The sequence below is a fragment of the Temnothorax nylanderi genome, unplaced genomic scaffold, assembly GCF_030848795.1.
Source record: "Temnothorax nylanderi isolate EJ_2023f unplaced genomic scaffold, tnyl_v1.0 TNYL_tig0105_pilon, whole genome shotgun sequence".
Lineage (NCBI taxonomy): Eukaryota > Metazoa > Arthropoda > Insecta > Hymenoptera > Formicidae > Temnothorax > Temnothorax nylanderi.
This window is the reverse complement of record NW_027249167.1, coordinates 610404-628070: the sequence shown is the minus strand read 5'-3', so window position 1 is coordinate 628070 and position 17667 is coordinate 610404. Positions and strand designations below refer to the sequence as shown.

Here is a 17667-nt window from a genome sequence, read left to right as displayed (position 1 = left end):
GTCAATGTTGACACAAAGTCAAGAGTGGGACTTCGTGGACAGCGCGACTCTAACCTGGACCTCCTGTTCGGTTTTGAAGGTATAGTGGGAAGAGTTGAGTACCATCAACTCGATGAAACTTGGGGTAGCGACCATTACCCAATTTCATTCTCTTTTGACAATTGTACTCTCCCATATAAGAAAATCACGAATAGAATTTCCACGATAAGAACAGATTGGCGGATGTTTCAGGAGACGGTGGACCGCGCTGTCAAATCTGAATTGCTTCCACATATTGATTCTTTCAAGGAGGACTTAAACAGTTATTATAATAAATTTATTGACATCCTCAGGAATTTGGTTGACCGAGCCTCGGGTAGACGATGTAACCCAGAATCGGATATTCGCCGACCTGCGAATATTAGACGCAAGGCTACCCACAGATGGTGGGATGCCGAGTGCGACCGTGTCATACAAGACAGAAAACGTGCACTCTCTGCTTTTAAGCACAATAAATATATCCATGCGTGGGTGGAATACAAGCGTTTATGCGCCTTGGCTAGGAAAACTGTCAACCTCAAGAAGAAAAAAAACTTTGAAGAATTCTGTGCGGGCATTAATCGATTTACCAGCCTCAGCTACGTATGGAACACTATCAGAATTCTTAACAATCCTAGGAAAAACGTGCAATGGAATTGCTGGCATACAAAGAACAGGGAGACTGAGATTAGGAAGACGATCGACAACCTTGCTCCCCCCTTCGTTGGGGCGGACCCTGCCTGTTCGCCTGGTGCTCAGCTTGGAGATTCGTCTCTTAACATTTTGTTCCAGCGCTCGGAACTGGATAGAGCTATAAATATGATTAGGAGAAATTCAGCCCCGGGCCTCGATGGTATTGAATATAAAATGATCAAGGAATTGCCGGAGTCCGGTCGCACTTGTTTGCTTGAATTTTTTAATGTAATTTGGTCCTCAGATGTCTTGCCGAGCGAATGGTTGAGGTACCAGGTTATCTTTATTGACAAACCCGGTAAGGAGAAAGTTCGCCCGATCTCGCTGTCCTCATGTGTGGGTAAGTTGTGCGAGCGCATGGTTAACGAGCGCTTAATTTGGTGGGCCGAGAGTGAGGACAAATACAGCGCCTCCCAGAATGGCTTTCGCAGGGGTAAATCTTGTATTGACAACTTGACCAAGATTACGTCGGATATTCGGGCTTCTCTGTGCACAGGCGAGTACACGCTTGCTGTGTTTCTCGACGTGTCATCTGCATATGACAACGTGGACTTTCGCATTATGATCGACAGATTGATAGCGCTAGATTGCCCCGCAGGTATCGTTAGGTTCATATGTAAATGGCTATACCTGAGATCGGTCCGTTTTATTGTCAATTCTCAAGAATTCATTGAACGTCTCGTCTTTAAGGGGCTCCCGCAAGGCGCTGTTCTGAGCCCGGCGTTGTACTCCCTTTATACGGGGGGCCTTTGTTCTGACTTACCAAAGGGTGTGGAGGCTGTTGAGTTTGCCGATGATGTCGGTCTGTACGTGCGTGGCCCCAATAGACAGCGTAACCGGATTCTCCTCCAGCGGGCGGTTAACCTAATCGCGGAAAGATTGCGAACCATCAGCTTGGATATTGAACCTCATAAGACCGTTTTGGTAGAGTTCAATAAGTATGGACTATGTGATAGAACCCAAAGCATCTGGGTCCAGGACTGTGAGGTTTTTAACAGCGAGGGAGCCAAATTTCTCGGTATTTGGATTGACAATGGGCTTAAGTTTTCACGCCAGGTCCAGGAGGTAAGAGGGAAGGTCGATAGAGCCAACTCCGTCGTTAGATACTTATGCAAAGTCTCGAAAGGCTTGGAGGTCAACACGGCCCTCATGCTATATAAGAGCCTTGTTAGATCCGTTACTGACTACGGCAGTTATGTGTACTTCCCCAGGGATTCTGCCACGCAGCTCAAGTTGGAGAGAACGCAATACAAGGGCATTCGGACTGCTTTGGGTTATAGGAATAGTACCCCTAACAACGTCATTATCGCCGAGGCAAAAGTTAGGTTGTTGAAGGATCGCGCTGAGATGCTAGCTAGAAACTTTATTTACAAGATTGCTGCATACAATGTTACAGGTTTATGTAATAGGATACAGAAGATGTATGATTGCGAGGTTTATGTTCGCTATCGCCAGCCTACGTATGGGATGTCTCTATTATCTCGAGTTTGGAAGGATTTTATCCCTGTCAGGCCTCGTATATGCACTTGAGAAGGAATATGATAAGAGAGTGGTTTTGGTATGGATCCCGTCGCATGTTGGCATTGCCGGCAACGAGGCTGCGGACGTGCTCGCCAAGGAGGCGTCTCGGGAAGAACCAGACCTTGATATTGGGGTTCCTGTTGGAGACTTGATGGCCATTGCTAGGGAGGAGACCTGGACTGCTACTCGGGTTTCTATTAAACGAGACTCTGCCTATAAGGGCTCTTTCTATTTCGACAATTTTTATGATGAGACGGCTAGTAAGCCCTGGTTTAGCAAAATCAATGCCGAAAGGTATTTTGTCACTCTCATTAATAGGTTGAGAGCAAACCATTTCAATTTAGGAGTTTCCCTTCGTAGGAAGGGCTATGTGGATTCGGAGAGGTGCGAGTGTGGATGCGAATGTGAGGATTTGAACCACGTTTTGCTGCGTTGTAATAGATATGATGAACTGAGAATCAAGATGGACGAAGATCTCAGAGCTGTGGGTTATCTTGCGGAAATTGATTTGTATGGACTTATCAAGGGCAGGAATTGGAATTTGATTTATATTATTTTTAATTTTTTAAAGAAGATTGGGTAGGTGATTTAGGGTCTTATGTGCACTAGTTACTTGTATTCCTTTGGAAGGGCTTAATTTTGTTTATGTCAGATTACCCTAGGGTAGAAGACACCTTACTCCTCTCTCATCCGAGGGAGAATCTAAAACCCCCCTTCTTAAATCCGGAAAAAATCACTTATGCTATTATTTGTTCTGTAAAAGCCTAGTTAGTGCATAGTGAAATCAGTATGAGTGAAAGAGGTGGATATCGTTGTTGCTTCAAAGGCTGCCAAAGTGCAAGTAGTGAGAGACGAGGGATAAAAGAAACTTTGTTTTGATTCTCAAAAGATACAGAAAGGTCAGTTTATTATGTGACTTATGTTAAAATTATCTTTGCATTTAAAGTTGAGCTTAATTTTATTTTTAAATCATATTCTATAATAAGTTGTTAAACAATTAATGAAAGTAATATTTGCCTACGTTTCTATTTAATACAATCTCAAGTATGATGAATTTAATTGTTATTGGTACATAAAAAAAAATTTAGAAAACATAAAAACTTAAAAAAGGCTATTGCTTGAAGGTCAAAATTGTGGGTATCAGCTTGTGGTCGAGAGGAATTGATTTCAAAGACAGCCATACAACTTTATAATAGTTATAGAGTATGCAAACTCCATTTTGCAAATAATATGTTCTTAAATTATGAGAAAACGAGATTGCAGCCACATGCCATTCCAAGTTGTATTGTGAGAAATAATGGTAAGTTATTTTCAAATACTACAATAACATTAGAATAACATTATACATGATATAATATCATTTCACAGATGAAGAAGCAAGTTCAAGTAGCTCAAATATAGAAACACACTGCATAAACACCTTAAATATTGAAAATACACAAGAAGAAAATACTGTATTGGATAGGAATATATTGAATGAAAAGGACCAGGATGTAATGCGTATAGACAGAACAATAGCAAAAATATCAGATGTATCAGAATCAGAAACACAAACGCCTTTGTCACTATCTTCTACAACTCCACGAAAAGTACATCTTTATCAACAGATAAGAGGATATAAAAGGAAGATAACCAATTTGGAATTAAAATTACAGCAAACGAAAAAAGCAAAAAAAGAAGATATTAATACATTAAATATGTTACTAGACAAATATTTTCCAAAACAAACATCCGAATTTTTAAAAATGCAAGCACGTCTCTTTCAAAAGAAAGCAAAAGGTAGAAGATACGATAGTACTTCATTCAAACAACATTGTTTATCCATGTATTTTTCAAGTCCTAAAGTATATAGAGATTTAGCAAATAAATTATTTTGTTTACCTAGCTGTGCAACTCTAAAAAGATTTACACAAAACTGTTATATATGTCCAGGATTACAAGAGAACGTATTTCAAATACTAAAAATGAAGACTGACGGTTTGTCAGAAATTAATAAATACTGCATACTTTGTATAGACGAAATGTCTTTAAAAGCACACTTATTTTACAATATAACAACAGACAAAGTTATAGGATTTGAAGACATAGGATGTTCACAGAATTGTTCACAGTTGCCTGCATGTAATGTAGCAGTAATTATGGTTAAGGGCATCTGTCAATCATGGAAACAACCATTAAGTTATTTCTTTTTGAACTCCACAATGAAGGCTTCTGATTTACTGAAAATTATACCAAAAACAGTAAGAAAGCTAAGAAGCATTGGTTTGAAAGTTGTTGGTCTTACTTCAGATATGGGCTCCAATTTTTATCAATTAACCCGATTACTAGATATTATTGATAAAAAACCATATTTTACAATAGACGATCAGAAAATATTTTACTTTTTTTATGTGCCTCACTTGTTAAAAGCAACTAGGAATAACTTATATCAACACAATTACGTATATGATGGGGATAAAATTGCTACATGGAAACATATAGACGACTTTTATATAATAGATAAAAAGGCACAATTTAGAGCGGCTCCTAGATTGACAGATAGCCATATTAACCCAAATAATTTCGACAAAATGAAAGTTAAATATGCAGCACAGATATTTAGCCACTCTCTTTTGGCTGGTATAAATACATATGTAAATTTAGGTTCCTTATATGCGGCGGCTATTTTCACAGCAGATTTTATAGGAATATTTAACAAATTATTCGATATTTTAAATTCTTCGAAAATTTATAGCAGCAATTCTAACAAACAAGCATACACAAACACAAATGAGCAAGTCACTTTTCTCAATGAAACAATACAGTTTTTGCAAGGCGTAAAAGTAATTAGAAAAAATGGAAAGGATATAACAAATTCCATTAAATCAATAAGATGTTGGATGATTACAATTAATTCCGTACTACAGTTATGGAATTACTTGCAACAATCATCAGCTCCTATTCAGTATTTATTAACTAGACGACTAAATCAAGACAGTTTGGAAAACTTTTTTGGAGCCGTACGTAAACAAAGTGGAAATGCATTTAATCCTACACCAATACAATTTTATCATGGCTTTAAAAAACTCTTTTCTATTGATTACATTAAAGCAGATAGCGGAAATTGCACAGCTGATGAAGAATCAATATTAATTCAATGTCAGGATGTTAGAGAAACACAAAATGTGATATTCCAAACACCTTCAGAAGCTACAGCATTTATTAATTCAGATATAGATAATTATGATTATCGTAATTTGCCAGTAACTGAAGAAAATGTTTTTAATTACATTTGTGGATATTTATTGCGTCGCCTTTTTGCTAAACATTTTTGTGATACGTGTGAATTACTAGCCGAAAGAGATTGTAATTTAGATGAAGCTCGTTTATACACTTATTTTAAAACGTATAATAATACAGACGATGATAAGTTTGGCAGTTTATATGTACCAAGTGCAGTATTTGTTAATTATATCACAGAATTGCATATGAAATTTTTCGAAAATATTAATATTATTACTCAAACAAATGTTATGCAAAAGTTTATGCAAATTTTATCTACTATTCAGTTCTCTCATCCTTGTCCTAATTTTCCAAATATTTATTTGCTAAAACTATTTATTAGAATGAGAGTATATTACATATTAAAATTTACTAATAGAGACTTGAAAACAAATAAAAAGAGTAAAAGAAAAGCTATTATTTTATGTCATAAGTAATAATTTAAACTTTTATTTGTGTTATGCAATATTTTACTATTTGTTCAGAGATACACAAACAAAAACATTTTTATTTTTTAATTTTATTTTATAAGTTGTGTGATACTTATTTTTTTATGTATTGTTTATGTTCTTCATATGTTCTTTATATATGTTCTCGTCGGGTGATGTATTTTATGTCATAAGTAATAATTTAAACTTTTATTTGTGTTATGCAATATTTTGCTATTTGTTCAGAGATACACACACAAACAAAAACATTTTTATTTTTTAATTTTATTTTATAAGTTATGTGATACTTTATATATTCTTTATATATTGTTTATATGTTCTGTATATATTTTCTATATGTTCTTGTCGGGTATATATTTTATATATATTGTTTATATGTTCTATAATAAATACCTATACATCTTCAAATAAACTTATTAATAACAAAACTTACTAACAGTAAAAACTTATACAAGAAAGTAATCCCTAGTGTAACCTCTGGTGAAAGTAACCTCTGCTGAAACTCCTGGTGAACATTTTCTCACAATTTATAAAAACAATTCGCAGAATTTCTAAATTCTTTATGAACTTTTTAAAATATAATTATTTGTTATTAGACTTTTTTCATCCAGGACATGTATGATTTGTTAAAAATATCCGTTTGTTTCGCATTTATCTTGTATAATTTATTATTTATTTGTTATGCTAATTAATCAATATTCCTAAATATTTTTTCAGGTTTGCACAACGTGCAACAATAAACTCAGATTAAAGAAGAAAGAAGAATTGGACATAGTATTTAATTTATAACTGATTGAGGATGGATACACATTACGATTTATTAGAACATTAATAATTAGATAATTATTGTATATAATAATTGTATACTTGTACAGTGATTTCAATAAAATTGTATTTTAATTAAAAGTAAATATTTAATACAACCTTTTTATAGTATTTCTTTATATATAGTACTGTTATTAGATATACATCTCTTTTTGATTGTATCGATTGGCTTTCAAATTAAAGCCGCGCACGACTAGCAATATGGCGATCTATTAGTCATCAGATCAAAGGTGCCGACACCGAGTGAGCTTACTGTTCTTTCTTATACTGTGACAACGCAGCGCTTGTCTCTACGCAGCGCGCGGGCAGGTAGGGGAGACCGGGGCTAAAAGGTCAACGGGGTTGAAGTGTCAAATCAAATATCTCGGAACCTGTATATTGTGCGAACTCGCTATTAACATTGTAAACGCTGCTTATGGTACCCATGTGACCAACGGAGTTTCGGCAGGTTACCTGCCGTGTTATGATTTTTACGAGGGCAAACGTGTTTTCGGAAGGTGAAAGTGAAATTTTCTGCGCGTGGAAATATTGTAATATCTGCAATAATATTTGCTCTCCAAATCTCGCGGTACGTGATTATAAAGAGTAATGCATGTTGAACACGAATCCAGTGTAGTTTTTTCATTATCGTTGATGTCTAATATTTCGTGGGCGATCAAACCTGAAACTTGTGTTTGGGGCTAATCAGTCAGTAAGCACCCGGGGCTGGTCAGTCACTGTGGCGCGCCGGGCGCACGACTTCAGCTCACGGCGAATTCGCCAATTTCAGGTTAGGTTTCCCTTGAGCGTGATTCTGTCTTCCCTTGCACGTGCGTCAGTTTGTATAGGAGGGAAATAGTACGCACGTATCGTCGCAAAACGGGTGTTTTGGCCGACCGAAAAGATGGCGGACCGTTGTTTTTGAGATCGCTCGCGCTCACGGTACGTCGGCGAGGTACGGCGAGGCACGGCACGGCTCTGAGATCCCGCGATTTCCGCGCGAGAGTTGACATGCCGCGCGCGCGGTAGATCGTCGTTGTTAGTCGTTGTGTCAGTGACAGTCGCGCGTGCGACCGCATCGTCCAGCGTTCGCCGCATCGTCTCGGCGTCATTGTCGCCGGCGTTGTAGTGGTGGTGGTGTCGGTGGTGGTCATCGTCGTCGTCGTCGTCGTCGTCGTCGTCGTCATCGTCGTCGTCGTGGTGGTCGTGGCCGTCGTCGTCGTCGTCGTCGTCGTCGGCGCGTCGAGGAATCGGCGCGAGGACGCCGTCGAGTCGGTAAAATGGTCGCGCTCCACCGCGAGCTTTTCTAACCCCCCTGTCGCTATTTATCGCTCCCCCGCGAGAAACGCGGCTTGGTTAGGTTGCTCGAGGGTCCGCGCTGATCCTATGGCACCGGAACTCCGTCACGCGTGTTCCCCGTGGTTGCCCGCGTTGACAATATGACGTGCCGTTGGGGAGTTTACGATTTGGTTAACCTCTGTATTCACGTGCCTAAATTGTTTTATGGAATAGGTCTAGGTAAAACAATTATTTTTTAATGTTTCGCATAAAAATTTTAAATAAATTTTTATATTTTTCTCTTAAAAAACAATTATTAAAATGTATCCTATCATTTTTCAGGATTAACTGTACGTATATGTATTGAAAATGCAGTGTGACTGATCAGCCCCGGGGGGGTGACGCTTAAACCCCGGCATTTTTGAGATTTCAATTTTTGCACCGTTGTCGTTTTTGCTCTATACCGGTTAAACAAAGCGACGTAGATAAAAATTTCCTTAATAAATTTTGTAGCTAAAGGTTCACTCTTTACAGTGGTATACCACATTTAACTTCAATTATTTATTTTGTTGTTAAAAATCGGCTCCGAAAAAAAACTGACCTTTTAGCCCCGGTCTCCCCTACCCCACAGGGCCACTCTCCGGCGAGGCACGATAAGGGAACGCCGACGCGAACCCTGAGAGCAACGCACACGACTCGCGATCCCTCGTATCTCAGCAGCTATCTCGCAACCCCGCGGTCGCGACCCCCAGGAGGCCGATCCTAGTAGCACACGGATATTTCGTCGCGAGGCCCCTCGCGTCCGCCACCGACCGCCAACACCAAAGTCGAAAACTCACGAAACTCGGTCGCGAGTCGAAATTCCGCGAGACTCTAGATTATGCCGTTTCCGGCGATTTTTCCGCCGCGTCCGGCATACGTCGCGTCCGACGATTTGCACTAACACCAACTCGAAAACCGCTACGCGTACGCGATATCCGAGGACGGCAGGTCGGGGCGGGACGAAACGCGGCACTCGCGGCTTCACCGCGGCTGTTTATACACACTAAAGAGGGCAACCTCACATGTCCCGCTGATTCCCGGGCGAAATCCGAAGCGTCGTCACAGGCGCCGGGGATGATCCACTCGCTCGAAATTCGGATGCTCGATAATACGCGATAACTTTCTCGACAGAACTATACTTGCGAGACGTCTGCTCGAGTCGGCGGGCGAACCAGGAGAGATCGAGCGATCCGCTCGATGCTCGATGTGGAATCGAAAGCGCGCCCCTCCCTGGGGGTTGCGCGGTAATCAGGCGCGGTGTCGCGACCAATTGGGACTGCCGGCTGAGCGCGTCGCGGATCACGCGCGCGCGCTGTCGTAGGCATCCTGCGGGGGTTCTTTGCGCCCCCCAGGCGTCCTTGGTGCCGTAGATTTTTCCGTCCGATGTTTAGCGTGCTCGGGCTCGACTCCCCTCGTCCGAAGGTCTCCTCGCGAACCGAGGGAACGCTGGCCAGGCGTCCTGGATCCGCTCGGATGTCCCGGGGTTGGTTTGGAGATAGCTCTCGCCTCCTCGGGGGAGAAAGGCCTTATCGCGGCCCTGTCGGCCTCTCGCCGATCAGCTGCGCCGTGCGTGTCCGCCCCGCGCCCCGCGGTCGGACTCCTCAGACTCCTCACCGGGTCTCGCGATATCCTCGCGCCGCTCCGTCCCTTGCCGCGGGTCTCGCCCCCATCGCCGGCTTCCGTAATCCTGGTCCCGAAGCCCGGTGCCTCGGCGAGGTGCCACATTTTCATACAAAATAAAATAAAATAATAAATGATACGCATTTTAAGGGGATGCTAAAGCCGTCTGTAATCCCGACACTTGTTTTAACCTCAACTTGCGAAAACATTCGCTTTATATAAAAATTCTACAATGTATTGTTATAAAAAGACTGTGGCATGCCCTGCGGATTACATCCAAAAATACGATACCGTTGTCAGAATTAGGTTTAGACTCTAAACAAAAAAATTTACTGTGAAAAAGCATTATTGCAAACTTACACTTTAAGTGTAAGGATCTCTAGGAGTCTCGTGAGTCAAAAGGCTCAAAACAATGTGACACACTACTAGGCGGCCGGTCCTCGCGGGCCGGTCGTCGCACGAGCCCGGTTTGCCGTACGGCGCCTCTGCCCGTCGTCGGGATCTCACCGCTTACGACGGCACGGCGTCTAACGGTCGAACATGATAGACCGGGAGCCCGTAACACTAAATTTCTGTCAAATCTTATTCATCGGGAAACCCTATATATTCGATAGAGTACATCCTTCTAATATTGAAAAGTCATTTCTTACACCTGGAGGGTGGGACAACCCCTGCGGGGAAGTAAAAAAAAAAAGCAGAGGGTATGTCAAATTTTATTCACCTTGAAACTTATTTGCTAGTTAGTTTTTAATAAATAATTTATGAAAAAACGTTTCTTACACCTGGCAAGCGAGACAAAATTGTTCTTACAGGTTGTAAACAATGTAATATTTCACGAGGGTGATGTCAAATATTATTCACTTTGAAATTTATATGAGAGGTAAGTTTGAACTATAAATAATATGAAAAAAATTCTTACGGCTTGAACGCGGACCAAACGAGTTCTTACACTGTTCTGAAACTAAAAACATCGCCCACGACGCTCTTTTGCTGCAGTGCGCACACAGTAATTTTCCTCTAATGTTAGTATACAAATCGGGTTTGTCACTTATGAACCTTATTCTTCTCGTGTCTGTTGTGAGAGAAACACATATTCTTGTGAAATATGTCGAAGAAAGTCTGTGTTTTCTGCGGCAAGAGGTCTCAAAAAATTCTCGATTTTACAAACGAAAAATTAGAAAAGTGTGCACCGATTTTAAATATTCGGAAAGAGTACAAGTTAAAATTTTCGAATGTGACGCTACCAAAAATTAATAGTTCCAGTAAAGGATATCATTCCGCTTGCTATCAAAGTTTCACTGCATTAAATAATAAATATAAAAAAGATGCAAAAATTGAACCACAGCAATCGACATCTCGTGAAATTGACGAAGGAGTTGCATCAACTTCTAGAGGGTAAGTTTAATTCGTTTAATAAGTAAAATTTCATGTGTGTTGCGTAAACAGAGGGTCGTTCACCTGACGATTCGAATACAACGGTTAGCTTTTATTTTCACGAATTTGTCCTTGTATACATTTGAAATACAGAGTTTATACGCGCTAGCAAAAAGTGAACTGTTCTTTTTACGTCTACTTTATTAAATTAAGAAGACACGAAAAACGGTGTTTAATAAAAATTACGTTTGAATTTTTTATAGCTCCGAAAGTATAGAATGTTCCGAAAGGGTACAAGCGCCTAGCGAGGATGATACACTTGATTTGGAATCCAGGTAAGAATCAGAGAATTATTTGTTTAAGTATCAAAATTGTTCATGACATAATTTACTGTATACATGCATGCATTGAATGATTTATAATATTTTTTCAGCAATGACAATATCGAATGTACGAGTGATGCGCAACCGTCTGATAGTGCATGTTTGCATGTTCGTAAGTGACAAACCCGATTTATATACTAACGTGCTACATTAAAGGAAAATTACCATGTGCGCACTGTAGCAAAAGAGCGTCGTAGGCACTCTTAATTTTTAGTTTCAGAGTAGTGTAAGAACTCGTTTGGTCCGCGTTCAAGCCGTAAGAATTTTTTTTTCGTATTATTTATAGTTCAAACTTACCTCTCATATAAATTTCAAAGTGAATAATATTTGACATCACCCTCGTGAAATATTACATTGTTTACAATCTGTAAGAACAATTTTGTCCCGCTTGCCAGGTGTAAGAAACGTTTTTTCATAAATTATCTATTAAAAACTAACTAGCAAACAAGTTTCAAGGTGAATAAGATTTGACAAGGACACGTTCAAAAATTACATGTTTGTTATAATTTTCTGCATCTATGTACCGCTGACCGACCTCGCCAATATCATGTACCTTTCTTACTCGATTAAAACAACTAATTCTATTAATATGGCGGTGAATAAGATTTGACAGAAATTTTGTCGCGGGCTCCCGGTCTATGAGTTTCGCGAGTTCGATGTCGAGACTCTGAATCGTCCGTAGACGACTTAGGTATCCCGGTCGCATTATTGCAAACTTACACTTTAAGTGTAAGTTTGCAATAATGCTTTTTCACAGTAAATTTTTTTGTTTAGAGTCTAAACCTAATTCTGACAACGGTATCGTATTTTTGGATGTAATCCGCAGGGCATGCCACAGTCTTTTTATAACAATACATTGTAGAATTTTTATATAAAGCGAATGTTTTCGCAAGTTGAGGTTAAAACAAGTGTCGGGATTACAGACGGCTTTAGCATCCCCTTAAGGTTTCGGTAGGCCCCCTGAAGATTTCGCGGTCACTCTCCTGGTTCGCCCGTGGGCGCGAACCCGCGCCTTGTGACGGCGGCGGGGCGCTGCCACGCGCGGCGAACCGCACGTCACAATATCTATATATATATATGTTTTTTAAAAAACATCACATTACTTCATTAATTGAGTACAAATGTAAATGTAAAATATGATTAAATTGCATTAAATGTTAATTAGAGCAAATTTTTGTATTTGTCGTTTTCCTAGGAATCCTCCTCGAAACAGATTACTCAACTAAAATCAGATCTTGAAAATGTGACGAGTAAATTGACCGTGGCTACCAACGATTTAGCAAGTCTTCAAATGTCCTTGGAAAAGGAGCAATCAAGTAATTCCTCTTTATGTCTGGAACTGGCACATCTACGAGAATTTCTTGAATCTGAACGAGCGGCAGTAACCGAGTTGAGAGTTTTTCTCGAAAAGGAAAGAGACGAGAAGGACTCCGCCTTACTAAGGAATGCCCAGATGTCACAAGACATAGAAATTGTGAAACAGGAAAATCGGCAACACAAGATCGAGAACATGGAATTGCAGAGCAAAGTAGAGAATCTGGAGGATGATTTAATGGGTAAGGTGAAAGAAGCAAAACAGGTGATAATCACATTAAAAGAATTTGAGCAAAAAGTCATGAAGTTAGAAGAAGCAGAACGTACAAGAGAAAAATTGGAAGGGAATGAAAAAATACTAAAAAGCAGCTTGTTAGATCTAGAAGAACAAATGAGCGAAAAGAATAAGGTAAATGGTCACAACTTATAGAGTGTGGTACATATTGAACATTTAATAACATTTAAGTCTATAAACATTCGATACTAATCGCAATAATATTTATCTGTTAGCTATCTGAAATATTCATATCAACTATTTAAATAAATAATGCAGTTTAATTCTTTTTAATTTGTTTTCTTCTTCGCAGACAATTAAAATTTTACAACAACGATTAACTGACATGAAGAAAACGCTTCAACGTGAGTTAAAGATTCCATCCTCTTCGTTAGATAACGATGCTAACGCTTCTGCTGCTATTCTCAATCCAAGTTCATCCCAAACTGTTACTGCCAGACATAATAATTCCAGGGAGGATGACGTTAATTTTAAATACTTGAAACACGTTCTTATAAAATTTCTCACTAGCAGAGAATATGAGGTACACATTTATTCTGATGTAACTTATATACAGGGTGTTGAAAAAAGGTGGTACTAAATTTTAGGAGTATGTAGTACTCATGAAAACAGATCGAAAAGTCTTAATAAACATTACTCCATAAACCATTTATTTCTGTAGCATTTTATACATTAGATGTTCGATGTGCCCTCCGTTCATTTCAACATACAATTCGGCACTTTCTCATTGAAGATCGAATACATTCAAAAATTCCAGGTATTTCGTATTATTTGTTGACAAGAGTTTTCAATTTTCTGTATCAGTTCATCTAATGTGTCAACTAATGTGGTGTACATCATGGTCTACAGATGTCCCTAAATAAAAGTCTAAGGGTGCAGTCCCATTACGCACGGATCGGAATGACGGATCGGATTTTTCACTAGAATTGAGCGGTCCGTTCTTGTTCCGTTGCGTAATAATTTCCTCTACCAGTCCCATGTAGCAAAAACGGATCGGAATGTCGCTTCAGTCGCAGGTAAATATGCTTGATTCTTCGATATTTCGTTATTTTGATGCGACTGAAGCAATAACATACATAATTTGTGCAATTATCTTGCCGATAGTTGCGAGTACTCTGAAATACTGAATTGTAAGAGTGAAATATATTTTGTAACCAGATTCCGTTCCGTTTTTGCTACATGGGACTGGTAGAGGAAATTATTACGGAACGGAACAGGAACGGACCGCTCAATTCCAGTGAAAAATCCGATCCGTCATTCCGATCCGTGCTTAATGGGACTGCACCCTAACGGATTTAAATCTAGTGAGCGAGGTGGCCATGCAAATGGATTATCCACTTTTCTTGAAAACAATTGCTTAAATGTTATCTAACAATCATAAGGAAATGCGCAGGGGCATCATCGTGAATCACATTTGTTGTCTACGTAGAAGAGGAATATTGTCGAAAAGTTCGACGATGTTCATTATTCGTCAAACTTAGAAACTCGTGAAGGACGAGTGTATGAGCGGTCTTGTGTATATACGTTATGCAAGGCATACTCGTGAAGCAAACAGAGAACACTGCATCGAATGGTTATAACTCGGAAATAAATGATTTTTGGAGTAATGTTTATTAAGACTTTTCGGTTTGTTTTTACGAATACTACATACTGTTAAAATTTGGTACCACTTTTTTTGAACTGACTCTGTATATAAGGGTGTATCAGACCATCCGTCTCACCCGATTTTTTGTAAACGCGAGATAAGAGGAAATTGGGGAGAAATTTTAAGCTCCATATTCTATTCGAAGAATCGAATGAAAGTATTTTTCCGGAACTGACCAGAAGTAATGGCTACTGTGGTCAACTTATTTAAAATTTTTAATGGAAACCTGTGTCGTGTAGGGTATTATTAGATAGATCTTGAAAAAAGATACATCTTTTATTTGAACATAATCGTGATATCTCCAACCGTTGAGAAGAAACGATTCGAAAACTGAATGGTGATGATGATGCAATAAATAACGAAGTTTCGAATCTGAAACGAGAACTATTATTTTTATTAAGCCTTACAAATGTTCAATGTGCCTTCCGTCTTAATCTAAACAAAGATGGATTCTGTCTCTGATGTTATCTATGACTCGAAGGACTTCTGCATCACTTAGCGATCGGCATGCTTCCCGAATATTCCCCAAAATCTTCGAAAAAATCAAGACGGAAGGCATATTAAACATTTGTAAGGCTTAATAAAAGTAATATTTCCCGTTTCGGATACAAAACTTCGTTATTGTTACGACACCTTCACCATTCAGTTTTCCAGTCGTTCCTCCTCAACAGTTGAGGAGGAACTTATCGCGGTTATGTTTAAATAAAAAATGTTTCTTTTTTTCAAGATTTATTTAACGATACCCTACATATGTTTTCATTTAAAATTTTAAAGTTGACACACAGTAACCACTACTTCCGGTCAGTTCCGGAAAACGAAAATACCCTCATAGGATATGGAGCTTATTAACATTTCTCCTCAATTTCCTCTCACCTCGCGTTTACGAAAAAATCGGATGGGACGAGTGATCTGATACACTCTGTATATATTTTTATATATGTATAATTATATATAGCTATATTTAATTCGAAGTCAATATAAGTCTAAAACGCAAATGTACAAATTTTGCTCAATTTTTTTAATTTAAAGGAGCATTAAGGCTATTTTGTCACATGACAGAGGGGTCTTTGTTCTAAAAATAGATCACTCTATTTCGTACAACACTCTGTTTTATTCACGTGCAGTATTGTTTTATTTGCAAGTATGATAAGTAATTCGCGATTTTTTAGAATAGCTAATTTCCATGAGTTAAGGTCTTCTTCAGCCAATGGCCAAAAATGAACTAAACGAAACTATCAGACTCTTTTTTTTATTAAGAGCATTTCAACTATCTTTTGCAAGCTGTCTTTTTCATATAGCTATTACGGTGTTTAACATTTTTTTATTCTTTGTTGTACAAATCCAAATTATGTTATATTCTTTTATGATCAGAATTACTATAAAATTTTTCATATAATGAAAGGATATGCATGGTTGAGCAATTCTGTCGTCAGTAATTCAAATATCATCCGAATGAGGACATTGGAGTAGTAGGATCTTAGCAAGCTCTAAAAAGGAAGGAGTTCTTGCAGTTTTGTTCAGATTTTTTTTTAGTCATTGACTAAAGAACCTTAATAAAGGTCGAAACCAGTATATAACATCAACTAAACAGTTTTTCTGGATGCATAAAAAGTTAAATCAAAGACTGTCAGAAATGTATAAAAAAAAGAATAATTATTGTATTATTACAAGTATATCCACACTTTAGGCTTATTGGCCTTGAATTTAATTTTTGTAATCTATCTATTGACGAGCCAATATTTTCTATCTCATTAATTTTATTTATTTAAGTGTAATTATACATTTTTTTTTAGGCTCTCCATTTAACAAGGGCAGTGGCAACATTGTTACACTTTTCACCAGAGGAGGAACGTCTACTTCAGGAAACTTTAGAATGGAAAATGTCATGGTTCGGTACTAGGCCTAACTTAGGATTTGGACAAACTGCCAAGGCAATACCACCCAGTTGATAATTATAAGATGTTTCGTACTTCACGGAACGCACTAGAACAAAATTTTTGTTTCAAATCTAGTTGATTTATATACAGAGATAGTCACACAACTGATCCAAAGGACATATAAAACAATTAGAAAAGTTATGTAAAGAGTTATAAATAGTGATTTTACATTTGCATACACATAATAAATTAATTGCGACATGCTCAAAGATCACAATGAAATCTTATTGCGATAAAAAATAACTTTGTGAGAGATTTGATAATGTCTTATAAGTATATATCACTGAAAACTATTGAACCATTTTAAGGACTTATCATCATGTGCTACAGTTTGAAGTATCATTGAAGTGCAATTTGAAGTGTTTAAACAGACACTTACGGACAATATTATGATATCCAACATTGTGTGCATACTTGGGTCATGATATACGCCATTTTTATATGGAATCGATTAATTTGTAATACACTATTTTTGTTAAGAATAAAATAATTTATGTGCGCGCAATTGATCATACAGCAGCAATGTAAACTTAATCGTCTGTTATTATTTATCTTTACATTTGGATATCTCAATGGATACATATACAGAGTGAGCCAACAAGAACTTTTGATCCCGTTTTTTTGTAACCGACTGATTTGTGCGAAATATATCAAAATATGTCAATTTTGTTTTTAAAGGAAATATATGATTATGATAAATTCAACCATGCTGTTTCATCCCTTTGATTAGAGTAGCTGCTCCTTTAAAAAGCTTATGCGTGGACATAACACGGAAGAGAACCACAAAAACGTGCACATTATCTACAGAATTCGGGTACAGCCAAAACGCGGGCATGACCACTCTCATCTTTCTCTCTGTTTCTATAATACAATATATGTAATACTCCTATATTGCTAAAGAAGCTCGAGCGCTGGCGAAAACATCACGGTGCAGACGTATATCAATCTCTCACTTCGCGTCTTTTAACGCAAAAGCGCATGCGCGCATTCTGTTGAATCGTGTGATGTATATACCCACTCGGCATGTCATATT

At 38.3% G+C, this 17667-nt stretch overlaps 2 protein-coding genes across 4 annotated transcripts in view; both read left to right on the top strand.

Annotated features, from left to right (window-relative positions):
* Positions 1 to 17338, top strand: part of LOC139775786 (uncharacterized) — a 41425-nt gene extending 24087 nt beyond the window's left edge. For 2 of the 3 annotated variants that reach the window (XM_071712062.1, XM_071712063.1), the window contains exons 3-5: positions 12639 to 13166; positions 13345 to 13575; positions 16491 to 17338. In XM_071712062.1, coding sequence (XP_071568163.1) covers positions 12639 to 13166; positions 13345 to 13575; positions 16491 to 16646 — 915 coding nt within the window. In that variant the 3' untranslated portion in view covers positions 16647 to 17338. Of the gene's footprint in view, positions 1 to 7346; positions 9783 to 12638; positions 13167 to 13344; positions 13576 to 16490 lie in introns of those variants that run through there. The other variant, XM_071712064.1, reaches the window with a different exon arrangement.
* On the top strand, positions 10577 to 12630 carry LOC139775788 (uncharacterized). Its single transcript, XM_071712065.1, has 3 exons — positions 10577 to 11081; positions 11324 to 11395; positions 11494 to 12630. The coding sequence occupies exons 1-3, from the start codon at positions 10792 to 10794 to the stop codon at positions 11561 to 11563; spliced, it is 432 nt and encodes a 143-aa protein (XP_071568166.1). The 5' UTR covers positions 10577 to 10791; the 3' UTR covers positions 11564 to 12630.
* Positions 17339 to 17667: the final 329 nt, after the last annotated feature.

Excerpts from the sequence above, each read along its gene's own strand:
- LOC139775788 (XM_071712065.1), top strand. The coding sequence starts at position 10,792 with ATGTCGAAGAAAGTCTGTGTTTTCTGCGGCAAGAGGTCTCAAAAAATT. Across the intron at positions 11,082-11,323 it reads GTTGCATCAACTTCTAGAGG|CTCCGAAAGTATAGAATGTT; the intron begins GTAAGTTTAATT and ends AATTTTTTATAG. Across the intron at positions 11,396-11,493 it reads ACACTTGATTTGGAATCCAG|CAATGACAATATCGAATGTA; the intron begins GTAAGAATCAGA and ends ATATTTTTTCAG.